Source organism: Dipodomys ordii, unplaced genomic scaffold (assembly GCF_000151885.1).
Source record: "Dipodomys ordii isolate 6190 unplaced genomic scaffold, Dord_2.0 Scaffold35, whole genome shotgun sequence".
Classification (NCBI taxonomy): Eukaryota; Metazoa; Chordata; class Mammalia; order Rodentia; family Heteromyidae; genus Dipodomys; species Dipodomys ordii.
The window spans coordinates 3,105,300-3,117,298 of NW_012267251.1; the positions used below are offsets into that span (position 1 = coordinate 3,105,300).

General features: G+C 44.3%; 1 protein-coding gene across 1 annotated transcript in view; it reads left to right on the forward strand.

Annotated features, from left to right (window-relative positions):
* Cdc73 (cell division cycle 73) overlaps window positions 1-11,999 on the forward strand; it is a 92,192-nt gene that overhangs the window by 1,024 nt on the left and 79,169 nt on the right. Inside the window, exons 2-5 of the mRNA XM_013017291.1 lie at window positions 3,666-3,771; window positions 7,045-7,114; window positions 10,412-10,474; window positions 10,563-10,615. Of these exons, the coding sequence (XP_012872745.1) occupies window positions 3,666-3,771; window positions 7,045-7,114; window positions 10,412-10,474; window positions 10,563-10,615 (292 nt within the window). The remainder of the gene's footprint in view (window positions 1-3,665; window positions 3,772-7,044; window positions 7,115-10,411; window positions 10,475-10,562; window positions 10,616-11,999) is intronic.

Genomic DNA, 11,999 nt, shown 5'->3' on the forward strand with positions numbered 1-11,999 from the left:
GTTAAGCAAGGGGCCGCGCGGGCGCCGGGCCGGCCGGGCCGGGGCTCCTCCGGAGAAAGTTGGCGGCGGGCTGCGGCGAACTTTCCCGCCGGGTTTTGGAAGGCAGGTGGGGAGAGGGGGGCGGAGGATCCCGCGCCGCTGAGCTGAAGCCGGCCCCGGGCACCCGTGGGGGGCGGGGCACCCGTGGCGGAGGGGCCAGGTCACCCGTGGGGGGTCACCCGTGGGGGCCAGGCCACACGTGGGGCCGGGTCACCCGTGGGGGTCACCCGTGGGGGACCTCTCCCATGATGTCGCTGTCATGGGCTTATGCGGTTCCAAGCTCGGCTCCCCATTTTGTTGGAATGGGAGGTGAATGGAAGGAGCTTTTTGGACAGTCCATGGAAAACTGGGGGGGCGGGTTTTGGGGTTCGGGGGTCCCCCCTCCCCTTCCCCCTCGCTTTTGCCCGGATGATTGCTTTATGAAATGTTGATTAAATGACACGCTGAGTTTCCTGTGTTTGATGCTTTTAAAGGAAATGGCAGAGACGGGATCGTAGTCGATGGGTGTGTGTGCGTGCACACGCGTGTTCAAAGTTGGTTAAAGTGTCATTAAGGTGTAAAGTGGCTGAACCTGAGAAACAGAGGAATCCTCGGCACCCCTAACTTGAATAGAAGAGAGAAATCTGGTACTGTGGTGTGAAACGCCGTCCAGTTCCAGCCTGGGCACATCTGGGCCGCGCGGGGCGCTGTGTTTGATGCTTGCACCCTAACCCGGGGAGCAAATACCAGCAAAGAACCAGGAAGAACTGGGCTCAAGCCTGTCAGCCCAGCCACTCAGGAGGCTGAGACCTGAGGATCACAGTTCCACGCCAGCCTGGGTAGAAAGTCTGTGCGACTTTTATCTCCAATTAACCAGCCAGAAGCTGGAAGGGGAGCTGTGGCTCAGGTGGTAGAGCACTAGCCTTGAGCAGGAAAGCTCAGGGACAGTGCCCAGGCCCTGAGTTCAACCACCCTGTCCCCTCCTAGTGCATGCGCGCGTGCACATACACACACACACCAGCTAAAAATTCCGTGAGTGGGATGGTGAACTAGTCTTCCAGGGGGACAGAGCTGTATCACTAGAAGCACAAGAGCTGGACAGGACGTTTGACAGTTCATTGGTGCCAGTGAACAAGGAATGCTTCAGCCATTTTCAAACTTTCTCAACAGTGAATCACACAGTTAATTTTCTGTAGGCATGTGCACCCGTGTGCATGGGTGCGTACGTAGTATAACATTAAAAATACCTTTGGGGGGGCACTAGAAATGTGGCTTTTTACTGGTAGAGTGCTTGTCTAGCATGCATGAAGTCCTGGGTTCTGTTCCTCAGTATCACATACACAGAAAAAGCCAGAAGGGGCATTGTGGACAGTGCGCAGGCCCTGAGTTCAAAGCCTTGGGACTGGTTTTGCCTCTTACCCCTCTCCCGCCCCCCTGCCCCCCCGCAAAAAATGCCTTTTTGCAGTCTATATGATAAGGAAAAAAACCTAGTTAAATTATTTGTACAATAATTGACAGATGTTTAAGGAACTGTGGCTCAAGTGGTGCAGCACTAGCCTTGTGCCAAAAAGATAAGGGCCCTGAATTAAGTCCTAGTATTAGCACCAAAAAAAGAAACCAAAACAACAACAAAACTCTTGCAAATGATATGTGGGTTGAAGCACATTGACGTTCAGGAAAAGTGATGGTAGAGGCCAGAAAAGTAGACATGGAGTTCATTATAGTGGGCTGTATGTAGATAAACTCACATAATAAATTTGAGTTATGATGAATAGATGTAGGAGGAAGGGTGATAGGGACCTTGGGTGATATATTTATTGTTTTTGTTGTTTTTTTTTGTTGGTCGTGGGGCTTGAACTCTGGGCCTGGGCGCTGTCCCTCAGCTCTTCAGCTCAAGGCTAGCGGTCTACCACTTGAGCTACAGCACCACTTCCGGTTTTCTGGTGGTTTACTGGAGATAGGAGTCTCACGGTCTCTCCCGCCCGGGCTGGCTTTGAACCGGGATCCTCAGATCTCAGCCTCCTGAGTAGCTAGGATTACAGGCGTGAGCCACCAGTGCCGGGCTTGGGTGATATATTTATGTGTGTGTGTATGTGTGTGTGTGTGTATATATATGTATATATATGTATATATGTATATATATGTATATATATATATATATATATATATGCATGTATATGTATTTACAATGCAAAGCTTGCTCCCCCAAGACAACCTTGATGTTTATTTTTTGTTGATATGGGTTTGAATTCAAGGCCTTTAGCTTGCTAGACAGGGACTCCTATTTGAGACACACCTTCAGCCCTTTTCCATTACTTAATATTTGCATGGTATCTCGTGTTTCTCCCTGGGGGATTGCCTTGGGTGGTGATCCTCTATTTGCCTCTCCGGGTGGCGATTACAGGCTCAGGCCACGCTTACAGTCTCTGGCCTTGTGTTTCCTGTAACAGTGTTGTTAAGGACATGTTGTTCAGCAGTCTTTTATTTAAAAGCCGTAGTGCTGCACTAGTAACAGTTTGGTCCTTTTCTCATAAGCATGCTTTCCAGTGTGTAAAAGGTTAGTTTCTCTATTGACAAAGTCCAGAGCCTAATTTGGACTAATTCTAGGAAGTATATAATAGTACTTTAGAGTATGTTTATTTGCTTCCCCTATTTCTTGTGCCTTTTAATACAATTTTATTATTATCATCATCATTTTTTTTTGTGGGTCATGGGGCTTGAACTCAGGGTCTGAGTGCTGTCCCTGAGCTCTGTGCTTAAGGCTAGTGCTCTACCACTTTGAGCCACAGCACTGCTTCTGGCTCTTTGATGGGTAATTGGAGAGAGTCTCACAGACTTTCAGCATGGGCTGGCTTTGAACTTGATCCTCAGATTTCAGCCTCCTGAGTTACCTAGGATTTACAGTCACTGGTGCCTTTGCTTCAGTGTAGTCTGTCTTCTCCTTTCTCCTTCCCTTCCCTTGGGGCAGGTGGGGGGGGGGGATAGTGTTGTTCCTGAGCTCTTTTGCTCAAGGCTAGCCCTCCACCACTTCCAACAACTGGGCTCATTATTGTTATTATTAAGGTGTTGTACAGAAGAGTTACCATTTCGTAAGTCAGGTAATTAGTACATTTCTTTTTTGGGGACAGTGTCACCCCTTTTTCCGCCAGGTCTTCCTCTATTTCTTGCATTAAAAAATTACTTTTAAGTAGTCGTAAAAGGTGTTTCTATTTTGTTTTGTCTTCCTTTGTGTTCTTTTTCCCCCTATTGACAGCCCACTTATTAAATTTTATAGTTTATGTGTATTTTTAGAAAAACGTTAAATACTCTGATTGCTTAAATGGGTATAGCTAAGAGAATATGTGCAATTAAGCCCTGAGAATTGAATGTGAATTGTGAATAAAAATCTTTCCTCTCTGTGTGCCAATGGCTCATGCCTCTTATCCAAGATATTCAGGAGGCTGAGATATGAGGAGCACAGTTTGAAGCCAGCCTGGGTGGGAAACTCCATGGGTCTCTGATTTCCAATTAAGCACCAAAAAAGCTGAAAGTGAAGCTGAGGTTCAAATGGTAGAGCACTAGATTTTAGCAAAAAATTCAGTGACAGTGCCCAAGACCTAAGTTCAAGTGCTAATAAATAAAAATAAATCTTGGCTTAATTATTGCAGGACCGGGAAGGAAGGCCAGCCCAGAGAATACTACACATTGGACTCCATCTTATTTCTGCTTAATAATGTGCACCTTTCTCATCCAGTTTATGTTCGACGTGCAGCTGTAAGTAGAATTCATTTTCAAACTTAATGAGTTACTTATTGGATAACTAGGCATTGTTTTCATCATGGATAACTCCCTTCCTTTGGTTTCCTGTCTGGGAAAGTTCTGGAGAGTCAGAATTAGACTACTGTGTGATTGGTACAACTTTTTTTTTTGGGGGGGGGGGTCGGTTGTGGGGCTTGAACTCTGGGCCAGAGTGCTGTTCCTGAACTCTTCAGCTCAAGGCCAGCACTCTACCACTTTAGCTACAGCGCCACTTCCGGTTTTCTTGTGGTTTATTGGAGATAAGAGTTTCAAGGAATTTCCTGCCCAGACTGGCTTTGAACCACGATCCTCAGATCTCAGCTTCCTGAGTAGCTAGGATCACTGGTGTGAGCCACCAGTGCCTGACTAATTGGATTTCTTCAGTGTAAAATACTGGTAATGTTGATGCCAATGAAAGTTTTACAGACACAGGTATTTAAAAATATATTAAGTCTGTGGAAGGGTCTTGATATTCTGCAACTCTAATCTCAGGCTTTTTTTTTTTTTTTTTTTAATCTTTTCTGTGCCAGTCCTGGGGCTCTCACAAAGCCAGTGCTCTACCACTTGAGCCACAGCTCTACTTCTGGCTTTTGGTGGACAAACTTTTCTGCCCTGGCTGGCTTTGAACCAGGATCCTCAGATCTCAGCCTCCTAAGAGTAGCTAGGATAACAAGTGTGAGCCACTGGTACCCAGCTGTACTGCCATTTTCATGTTAGTAGACTTTTAATATTTTTATCCTATGGCTGTAATATACATAATGGCTAAATGATGAAGTGCATTGTCAGACTAGAAACAGAAATTTCAAGGAAATTAATTTGAATATTTATCATTCCATGTGGACATTTTGTTGTTGTTGTTGTTGTGGGGCTTGAACTCTGGGCCTGAGCGCTGTCTCTCAGCTCTTCAGCTCAAGGCAAGCGCTCTACCACTTGAGCTACAGCACCACTTGTGGTTTTCCAGTGGTTTATTGGAGATAAGAGTTTCAAAGATTTTTCTTGCCCGAGATGGCTTTGAACCACCATCCTCAGATCTCAGCCTCCTGAGTAGCTAGGATTATAGGAGTGAGCCACCCATGCCCTGCTCCATGTGGACTTTTTTTTTCTTCTGCTTATGTGATGCTGAGGAATCAAACCCAGGGCCTCATGCATGCAAGGCAAGCACTCTACCACTGAGCCACCTTCCCAGCCCATGTGGACTTTTAAGCAAGAAAAACTTTATGTGCTTTTAGATTTACAGGGAGAAAATGAAATTGATATTTTTTAAAAAAGGGATTAGGTATTAGTTTCTAAGTAATGAAATAGTTGAAATAGTTTAACAAGTCAGTATGATGTCTGGTGTCATTATGAGATAATTGTCCCAGAAACATGGGGTTCTTATTCATCATAGATATCAAAGGACTTCAGCTGTGTTTATATTGCACGCTGTTTAGAAAATTGTGAGAGTGGGGCTGGGAAGGTGGCTCAGTGGTAGAGTGGTTGCCTTGCATGCATGAGGTTCTGGGTTCGATTCCTCAACACCACATAAGCAGAAAAAAAAAGCCGGAAGTAGCACTGTGGCTCAAGTGGTAGAGCGCTAGCCTTGAGCTGAAGGGCTGAGGGACAGCGCCCAGGCCCAGAGTTCAGGCCCCATGACCGGACCCCCTCCCAAAAAAAGAAAACAAAATAGTGAGAGTGACTGCTTAGTGTGAGCGTTTTGCTCATTTTTTTGCACATTGCTAATGTAGATTATTACAGGAAAATTACCCCTGTTTTCTACGATGCATATATTCTTTTCACGCTTAATTTTTAAAACTCTTCTGCTTTCAGAATTTATTCACACTGAGAAATAAAAAGAATTATTAAGCTGGGCACCAGTGGCTCACTTCTACACTACTACCCTTTAGAAGGCTGAGATGTGAGGATTGTGGTTTGAAACCAGCTTCGGAAACTCTGATCTCCAAATAATGTCCCCAAAAGCCACTTAAGCTGTGGCACAAGTGATAGAGCAACAGCCTTGAACAAAAACTCTTATTTATTTATTTTTTTTGGTCTGGTCGTGGGGCCTGAACTCTGGGCCTGGGCGCTGTCCCTCAGCTCTTCAGCTCAAGGCTAGTACTCTGCCACTTGAGCCACAACGCCACTTCTGGCTTTTTTCTTTTTGCTTATGTGGTGCTGAGGAATCGAACCCAGGGCCTCATGCATGCAAGGCAAGTGCTCTACCACTGAGCCACCTTCCCAGCCCTTGAGCAAAAACTCTTAAGGGACAGCACCCAGGCCCTTACTTCAGCCTTCAGGGCTGGCACCCAAAACAAAAAATTATGTGATGTCGGTCACTAGTAGCTCATGCCTGTTATCCTTAGGAGGCAGAGATTTAAGGATCACAGTTCAAAGCCAGCCCAGGCAGAAAAGTCTGTAAAGCTCTTTCTCTCCAATTAATCACCAAAAAATAGTTGGAAGTAGAGCTGTGGCTTCAGTAGATTGCTAGCTTTGAGTTCAAGCCCTAGGACTGTCATAAAAAATAAAAAACTATTTGATATAGAAGGTAAATGACTACCACCATTAGTATTTTCCTGTATAATCTTTTATGCTTTATTTCATACCAAAACAAGATGAATCTATCATTGTCAAGCTTAGTTTTTTTTTTGTCCGGTCGTGGGGCCTGACCTCTGAGCCTGGCCACTGTCCCTCAGCTCTTCAGCTCAAGGCTAGCGCTCTACCACTTGAGCCACAGCGCCACTTCCGGCTTTGTTCTTTTTGCTTATGTGGTGCTGAGGAATCGATCCCAGGGCCTCAGGCATGCAAGGCAAGCGCTCTCCCACTGAGCCACCTTCCCAGCCATCAAGCTTAGTTTTAGTGACTAATTTTGTTTGTTTGGAAGAGTTCAAGTTGAATATCTTGAAGTCTGGTTTTTTGTATGAGAAAATACTAAAATGTACTTCATGAACTGAGACAGTAGGAACTAAGGTGCTCATTTCAGGCACATACTATCATGAGTGTAGTTAGAGAATAAATACTTAGAATAAGTGAAACAGAAAAGGACTGGGTTCATACCTTGAACAGGGATAGTCATTGCTTCTTTTTGAATAATTGTCTTTTATATCTTACTAGAATTTCAAAACTTTATGAAAAATAAACTTATTTAAAATGTTTTTTAGTTTTAGTCTAGGATTTTTAAATCTTTCATTATTTAAAAGTTTTCAGTCTAACATTTTTTGACTGGTTTCATATAGTTTTTTTTTTTTAATAATTCATTTCAAATTTTGGCTGCAGACTGAAAATATCCCTGTGGTTAGAAGACCTGACCGAAAAGATCTCCTTGGGTATCTCAATGGTGAAGCATGTGAGTAGTATTTCAATTGCTCCCACTCTTTTTGTTTTTCTCTGATATTGGGGTTTGAACTTGGGACCTTGTGTTTGCTAGGCAGGTACCACTTGAGTCACCTTCCCCCAATCCTGGCCCCTTTCTGCTTTTGAGTTGTTTCTCAGGTAAGGTTTTACGTTGTTGCATGGGACTCACTTTAGACTATTACCTACCCTTCCATATCTGTACCTCTCTCCTGCAAGCTATGTCTGAAGGTATGTTCTTCTAGGTTTGGCTTGTTGAGAATAAGAGTCTTTGCTAATTTTTTGCCTGGATTGGGTTCAAACCATAAACCATTCATCAATTCCCAGTAACTGGAACTACAAACATGCACTGCCATTTCTGGAACTTCCCTCCCTCCCTCCCTTCCTTCCATCAGTTGTGGGGTTTGAACTCATGGTACTGTCCCTGAGCTCTTTTGCTCAAGGCTAGCACTCTACCACTTGGAGCCACAGTACCACTTCTGGGTTTTCTGGTGATTAATTGGAGATAAGTGTCTCTCCAGACTTTTCTGCCCTGGCTGGCTTTGAACTGCAATCCTCAGATCTCACACTGCTGAGTAGCTAGGATTACAGGTGTGAGCCACCAGCACTTGGCCTGTCATTTCTTTCTGGAAGCCATTCCTGTCTGGCTTTTCCCACCATACTACTAAAATCCTTTACAAGGCCAAGTGACTTCAGAATTGATATATCCTTCCTTGATTTCTCTTCCTTCCTTGACCTGATTGGCATTAGGTGCTGTTGGTGACTTCCTCTTTTGAAAACATTACTTCATTTGGCATTTGGGCCACCAGACTCTGTGCCTGCCTCAGTATATTTTGATTGTTTTTTCTCTTCCTACTTGTTACCCACCTCAGTATATTTTGATGATTTCTGTGCCTACTATCTTGAGTTTGGAAGTTTCTACTTCTCCTCCCCCCCCCCCCCCGGTCCAGTCGTGGGCCTGAACTCTGGGCCTGGGCACTGTCCCTCAGCTCTTCAGCTCAAGGCTAGCGCTCTACCACTTGAGCCACAGCGCCATTTCTGGCTTTTTTCTTTTTGTTTATGTGGTGCTGAGGAATCGAACCCAGGGCCGCATGCATGCAAGGCAAGCGCTCTACCACTGAGCCACCTTCCCAGCCCCTTCTTCTTTTTTAATTCTAAAATTTCTTTCTTTTCTTTTCTTTTTTTTTTTTTGGTTAGTCATGGGTCTTGAATTCTGGGCCAGGGCACTGTCCCTCAGTTCTTCAGCTCAAGGCTAGAGCTCTACCACTTAAGCCACAGAACCACATCTGGTTTTCTGGTGATTAATTAGAGATAAGAGTCTCACGGACTTTCCTGCCCGGACTGACTTTGAACTGCGATCTTCAGATCTCAGTCTCCTAAGTAGGTAGGATTACAGGTGCCACCAATGCCCGGCTTATTTGTATTTCTTGTATCTACAAGAGGGAACTCTAGAAAAAATATGCATAATTGATACTGTCACATTGGTTGCATGTTACATTGGTGGTAGGAAAAGGTAGATGGAATAAGTGCAGCCTTTTTTATCTTGGTGTAGATTTTTGTATAATATATTGAGCTATTCAAAAAGTAATATGAGCCAGGCACCAGTGATTCACACCTGTAATCCTAGCCACTCAGAAGGTTGAGATCTAAGAATTGCGATTCAAAGCTAGCCTGAGTAGGAAAGTCTGTGGAACTTTTTTTTTTTTTTTTGATTGGTCATGGGGCCTGAACTCTGGGCCTGGGCGCTGTCCCTCAGCTCTTCAGCTCAAGGCTAGCGCTCTACCACTTGAGCCACAGTGCCCCTTCCTTCGGGCTTTTTCTGCTTATGTGGTGCTGAGGATTCGAACCCAGGGCCTCAAGCATGCAAGGTAAGCACTCTACCACTGAGCCACCTTCCCAGCATGTGGACCTCTTATCTTCACTAAACTACAAAAAAAATGGAAGTGGAGCTGAGGCTCAAGTGGTAGAGCACTAATCTCTGCAAAAAAGCTCAGGGACAGTCCCTACAACCTGAGTTCAAGCCCCAGGACAGGCACTAAATAAATAAGTAAATAGAAAAGATAATTTAAAGTTTTCTGCTGAGTATGAATAACCAAAAATTGCATGTTTAATATGAATGTTAACTTAATATGTACATATTTATTTATTTTATTTATTTTTTTGTCGGTCGTGGGTTTTGAACTCTGGGCTTGGGCCATATCCCTCAGCTCTTCAGCTCAAGGCGACTGCTCTACCGCTTGAGTCACAACACCACTTCCGGTTTTCTAGAGGTTTATTGTAGATAAGAGTCTCATGGACTTTACTGCCTGGGCTGGCTTTGAACCTCGATCCTCAGATCTCACCCTCCTGAGTAGCTAGGATTACAGGCGTGAGCCACCGGCACCCAGCTTATGTACATATTTATTATTGATTTGCTTCTTTAAGTGTGTTATATATTCTTTAAAATCACCAGTTAATTTCAGTCATATTGTTAAAAAATAATATGTTCTCTTACAGACTTTGTAATCCAGATTAATCTTTTGAACAAATACTTTTTAACTTTTTTTTGTTGTTATGGGTCATGGGGCCTGAACTCTGGACTTGAGCACTGTCCCTCAGCTCAAGGCTAGCCCTCTACCACTTGAGCCACAGCGCCACTTCCAGCTTTTTCTGCTTATGTGGTGCTGAGGAATTGAACCCAGGGCCTCATGCCTGCAAGGCAAGCACTCTACCACTGAACCACCTTCCCAGCCTACTTTTTTTTGGGGGGTGGGGGGGGGAGGGTCCGGTCTTGGGGCCTGAGCTCTGGGCCTGGGCGCTGTCCCTTAGGTCTTCAGCTCAAGGCTAGCGCTCTACTACTTGAGCCACAGCGCCACTAATGGCTTTTTTCCTTTTTGCTTATGTGGTGATAAGGAATCGAACCCAGGGCCTCGTGCATGCAAGGCAAGTGCTCTACCACTGAGCCACCTTTCCAGCCCTACTTTTTTACTTTTTAAATTTTATTTATTTTTTTGTTGGTCTTAGGGCTTGAATTCTAGGCATGGGTGCTGTCCTTGCTAGTGCTCTACCATCTGAGTCACAGTGCTGCTTCCAGTTTTTTAATTGGAGATAAGAGTCTCATGGACTTTCCTGCCTAGACTGGCTTCAAACTGTGATCTTCAGATCTCAGCCTCCTGAGTAGGATTACAGGTGTTAGCCTGGCTAAAACTTACTTTTACATAGGGAAATCCCGCTAAAACTTACTTTTACATAGGGAAATCCCTGCACTTGTTCAAATACTGACCTGTTCATGTGAATCTTTTAACATTTTCAGCAACGTCGGCAAGTATAGACAGAAGTGCCCCCCTGGAAATAGGTCTTCAGAGATCCACTCAAGGTACACTTGTCACATCCTTATTTTCCGTGTTCAAAATCCCATTCCAAAACTCTATGCATTTATTTACTTTCCTTTTTTTTTTTTTAAGTCAAACGAGCTTCAGATGAAGTTTTAGCAGAAGCAAAGAAACCACGAATTGAGGTAATAACTTTATTTTAAAGCTGACTCATACTATTACCTGAATTGTGATAATTCTAGGAGCTCTTTATTCCTGGAAATGTTTTTGAAGTGAAAGAAAAGTTGTTTAGAATATAGCTTGAACAGTGTTAGCTCTCACGTCCAGTCTTTATGATAGGCAACTAATTTCATTAGTTTATTTATTTTTGCAAGTCTTGGGGCTTGAACTCAGGGCCTGGGCATTGTCCCTAAGCTTCTTTTACTCAAGGCTAGCACTCCACCACTTGAGCCACAGCACCACTTCTGGCTCTTTCTGTGTATGTAGTATTGGGGAATAGAACTCAGGGCTTCGTGCATGCTAGGCAAGCACTCTACCACTGAGCCACATTCCCAGCCTAATTTTTTTTTTTTTAAATTGTTATTGTAAAGGTGATAAGCAGGGGGTTACAGTTACGTAAGCCAGATGAGAACATTTTTAAAAAATCTTTTTGACAGGGTTACCTTTTCCTTCCCTCTTCCAGTTTTCCCTCCCGTCCCTACCTGTACAGTACATAGTTCATTTTCAACATGCTGTATAAGTGAATACCACTGGTACTTTTATTATCTTTGCTTTTATTGAAAATATGGTTGGTTGGGGCTGGGAAGGTGGCTCAGTGGTAAAGCGCTTGCCTTGCATGCTTGAGGCCCTGGGTTCGATTCCTCAGCACCCATAAGCAAAAAAAAAAAAAAGCCGGAAGTGGCGCTGTGGCTCAAGTGGTAGAGCACTAGCCTTGAGCTGAAGAGCTGAGGGACAGCGCCCAGGCTCAGAGTTCAGGCCCACGACCAGACTCAAAATGAAAATATGGTTGGTACTAGATCTGGCTGGATGTAGTAGTATATATATACCTATAATCCCAGCTACTTGTAGTAGAAGCAGGAAAATCTCAAGTTCAAGGCTGGCCTGGACAGTTAGTCAGACCCTCGCTCAAACACAATAAAGCCAGAAAGTCTGTAAATGTGACCCAAGTGGCAGAAGACCTTGGGTTTAACCCATACTACTACCAGACAAACACACAGGTTTGATTTTGTAAAAGTACAGAAAGAAGTGGTATATGTTCTTGGCCACATGCTTCTCTGTTGTGCTGTGAAAACCATCACAGATGGACAGTGGCTTGGCCCAACACAGCTTTGGCACTACTAGTGAGCTTTGGGTATGGTTTTCCTACTCCTGGAGAGGGTATCAGCTGTGAGCCCTAAGTGCTTGTTAAGTTATTTCATTAACATTGATGTGAATTCTAGGTTTTTTGAAGCATGTACGTAGTGTGAGGGAATGTCTAAGAAGGTTTATAAGCTTTTTTTTTTTTTGTCGGGTTGTGGGGCCTGAACTCTGGGCCTGGGCGCTGTCCCTCAGCTCTTCAGCTCAAGGCTA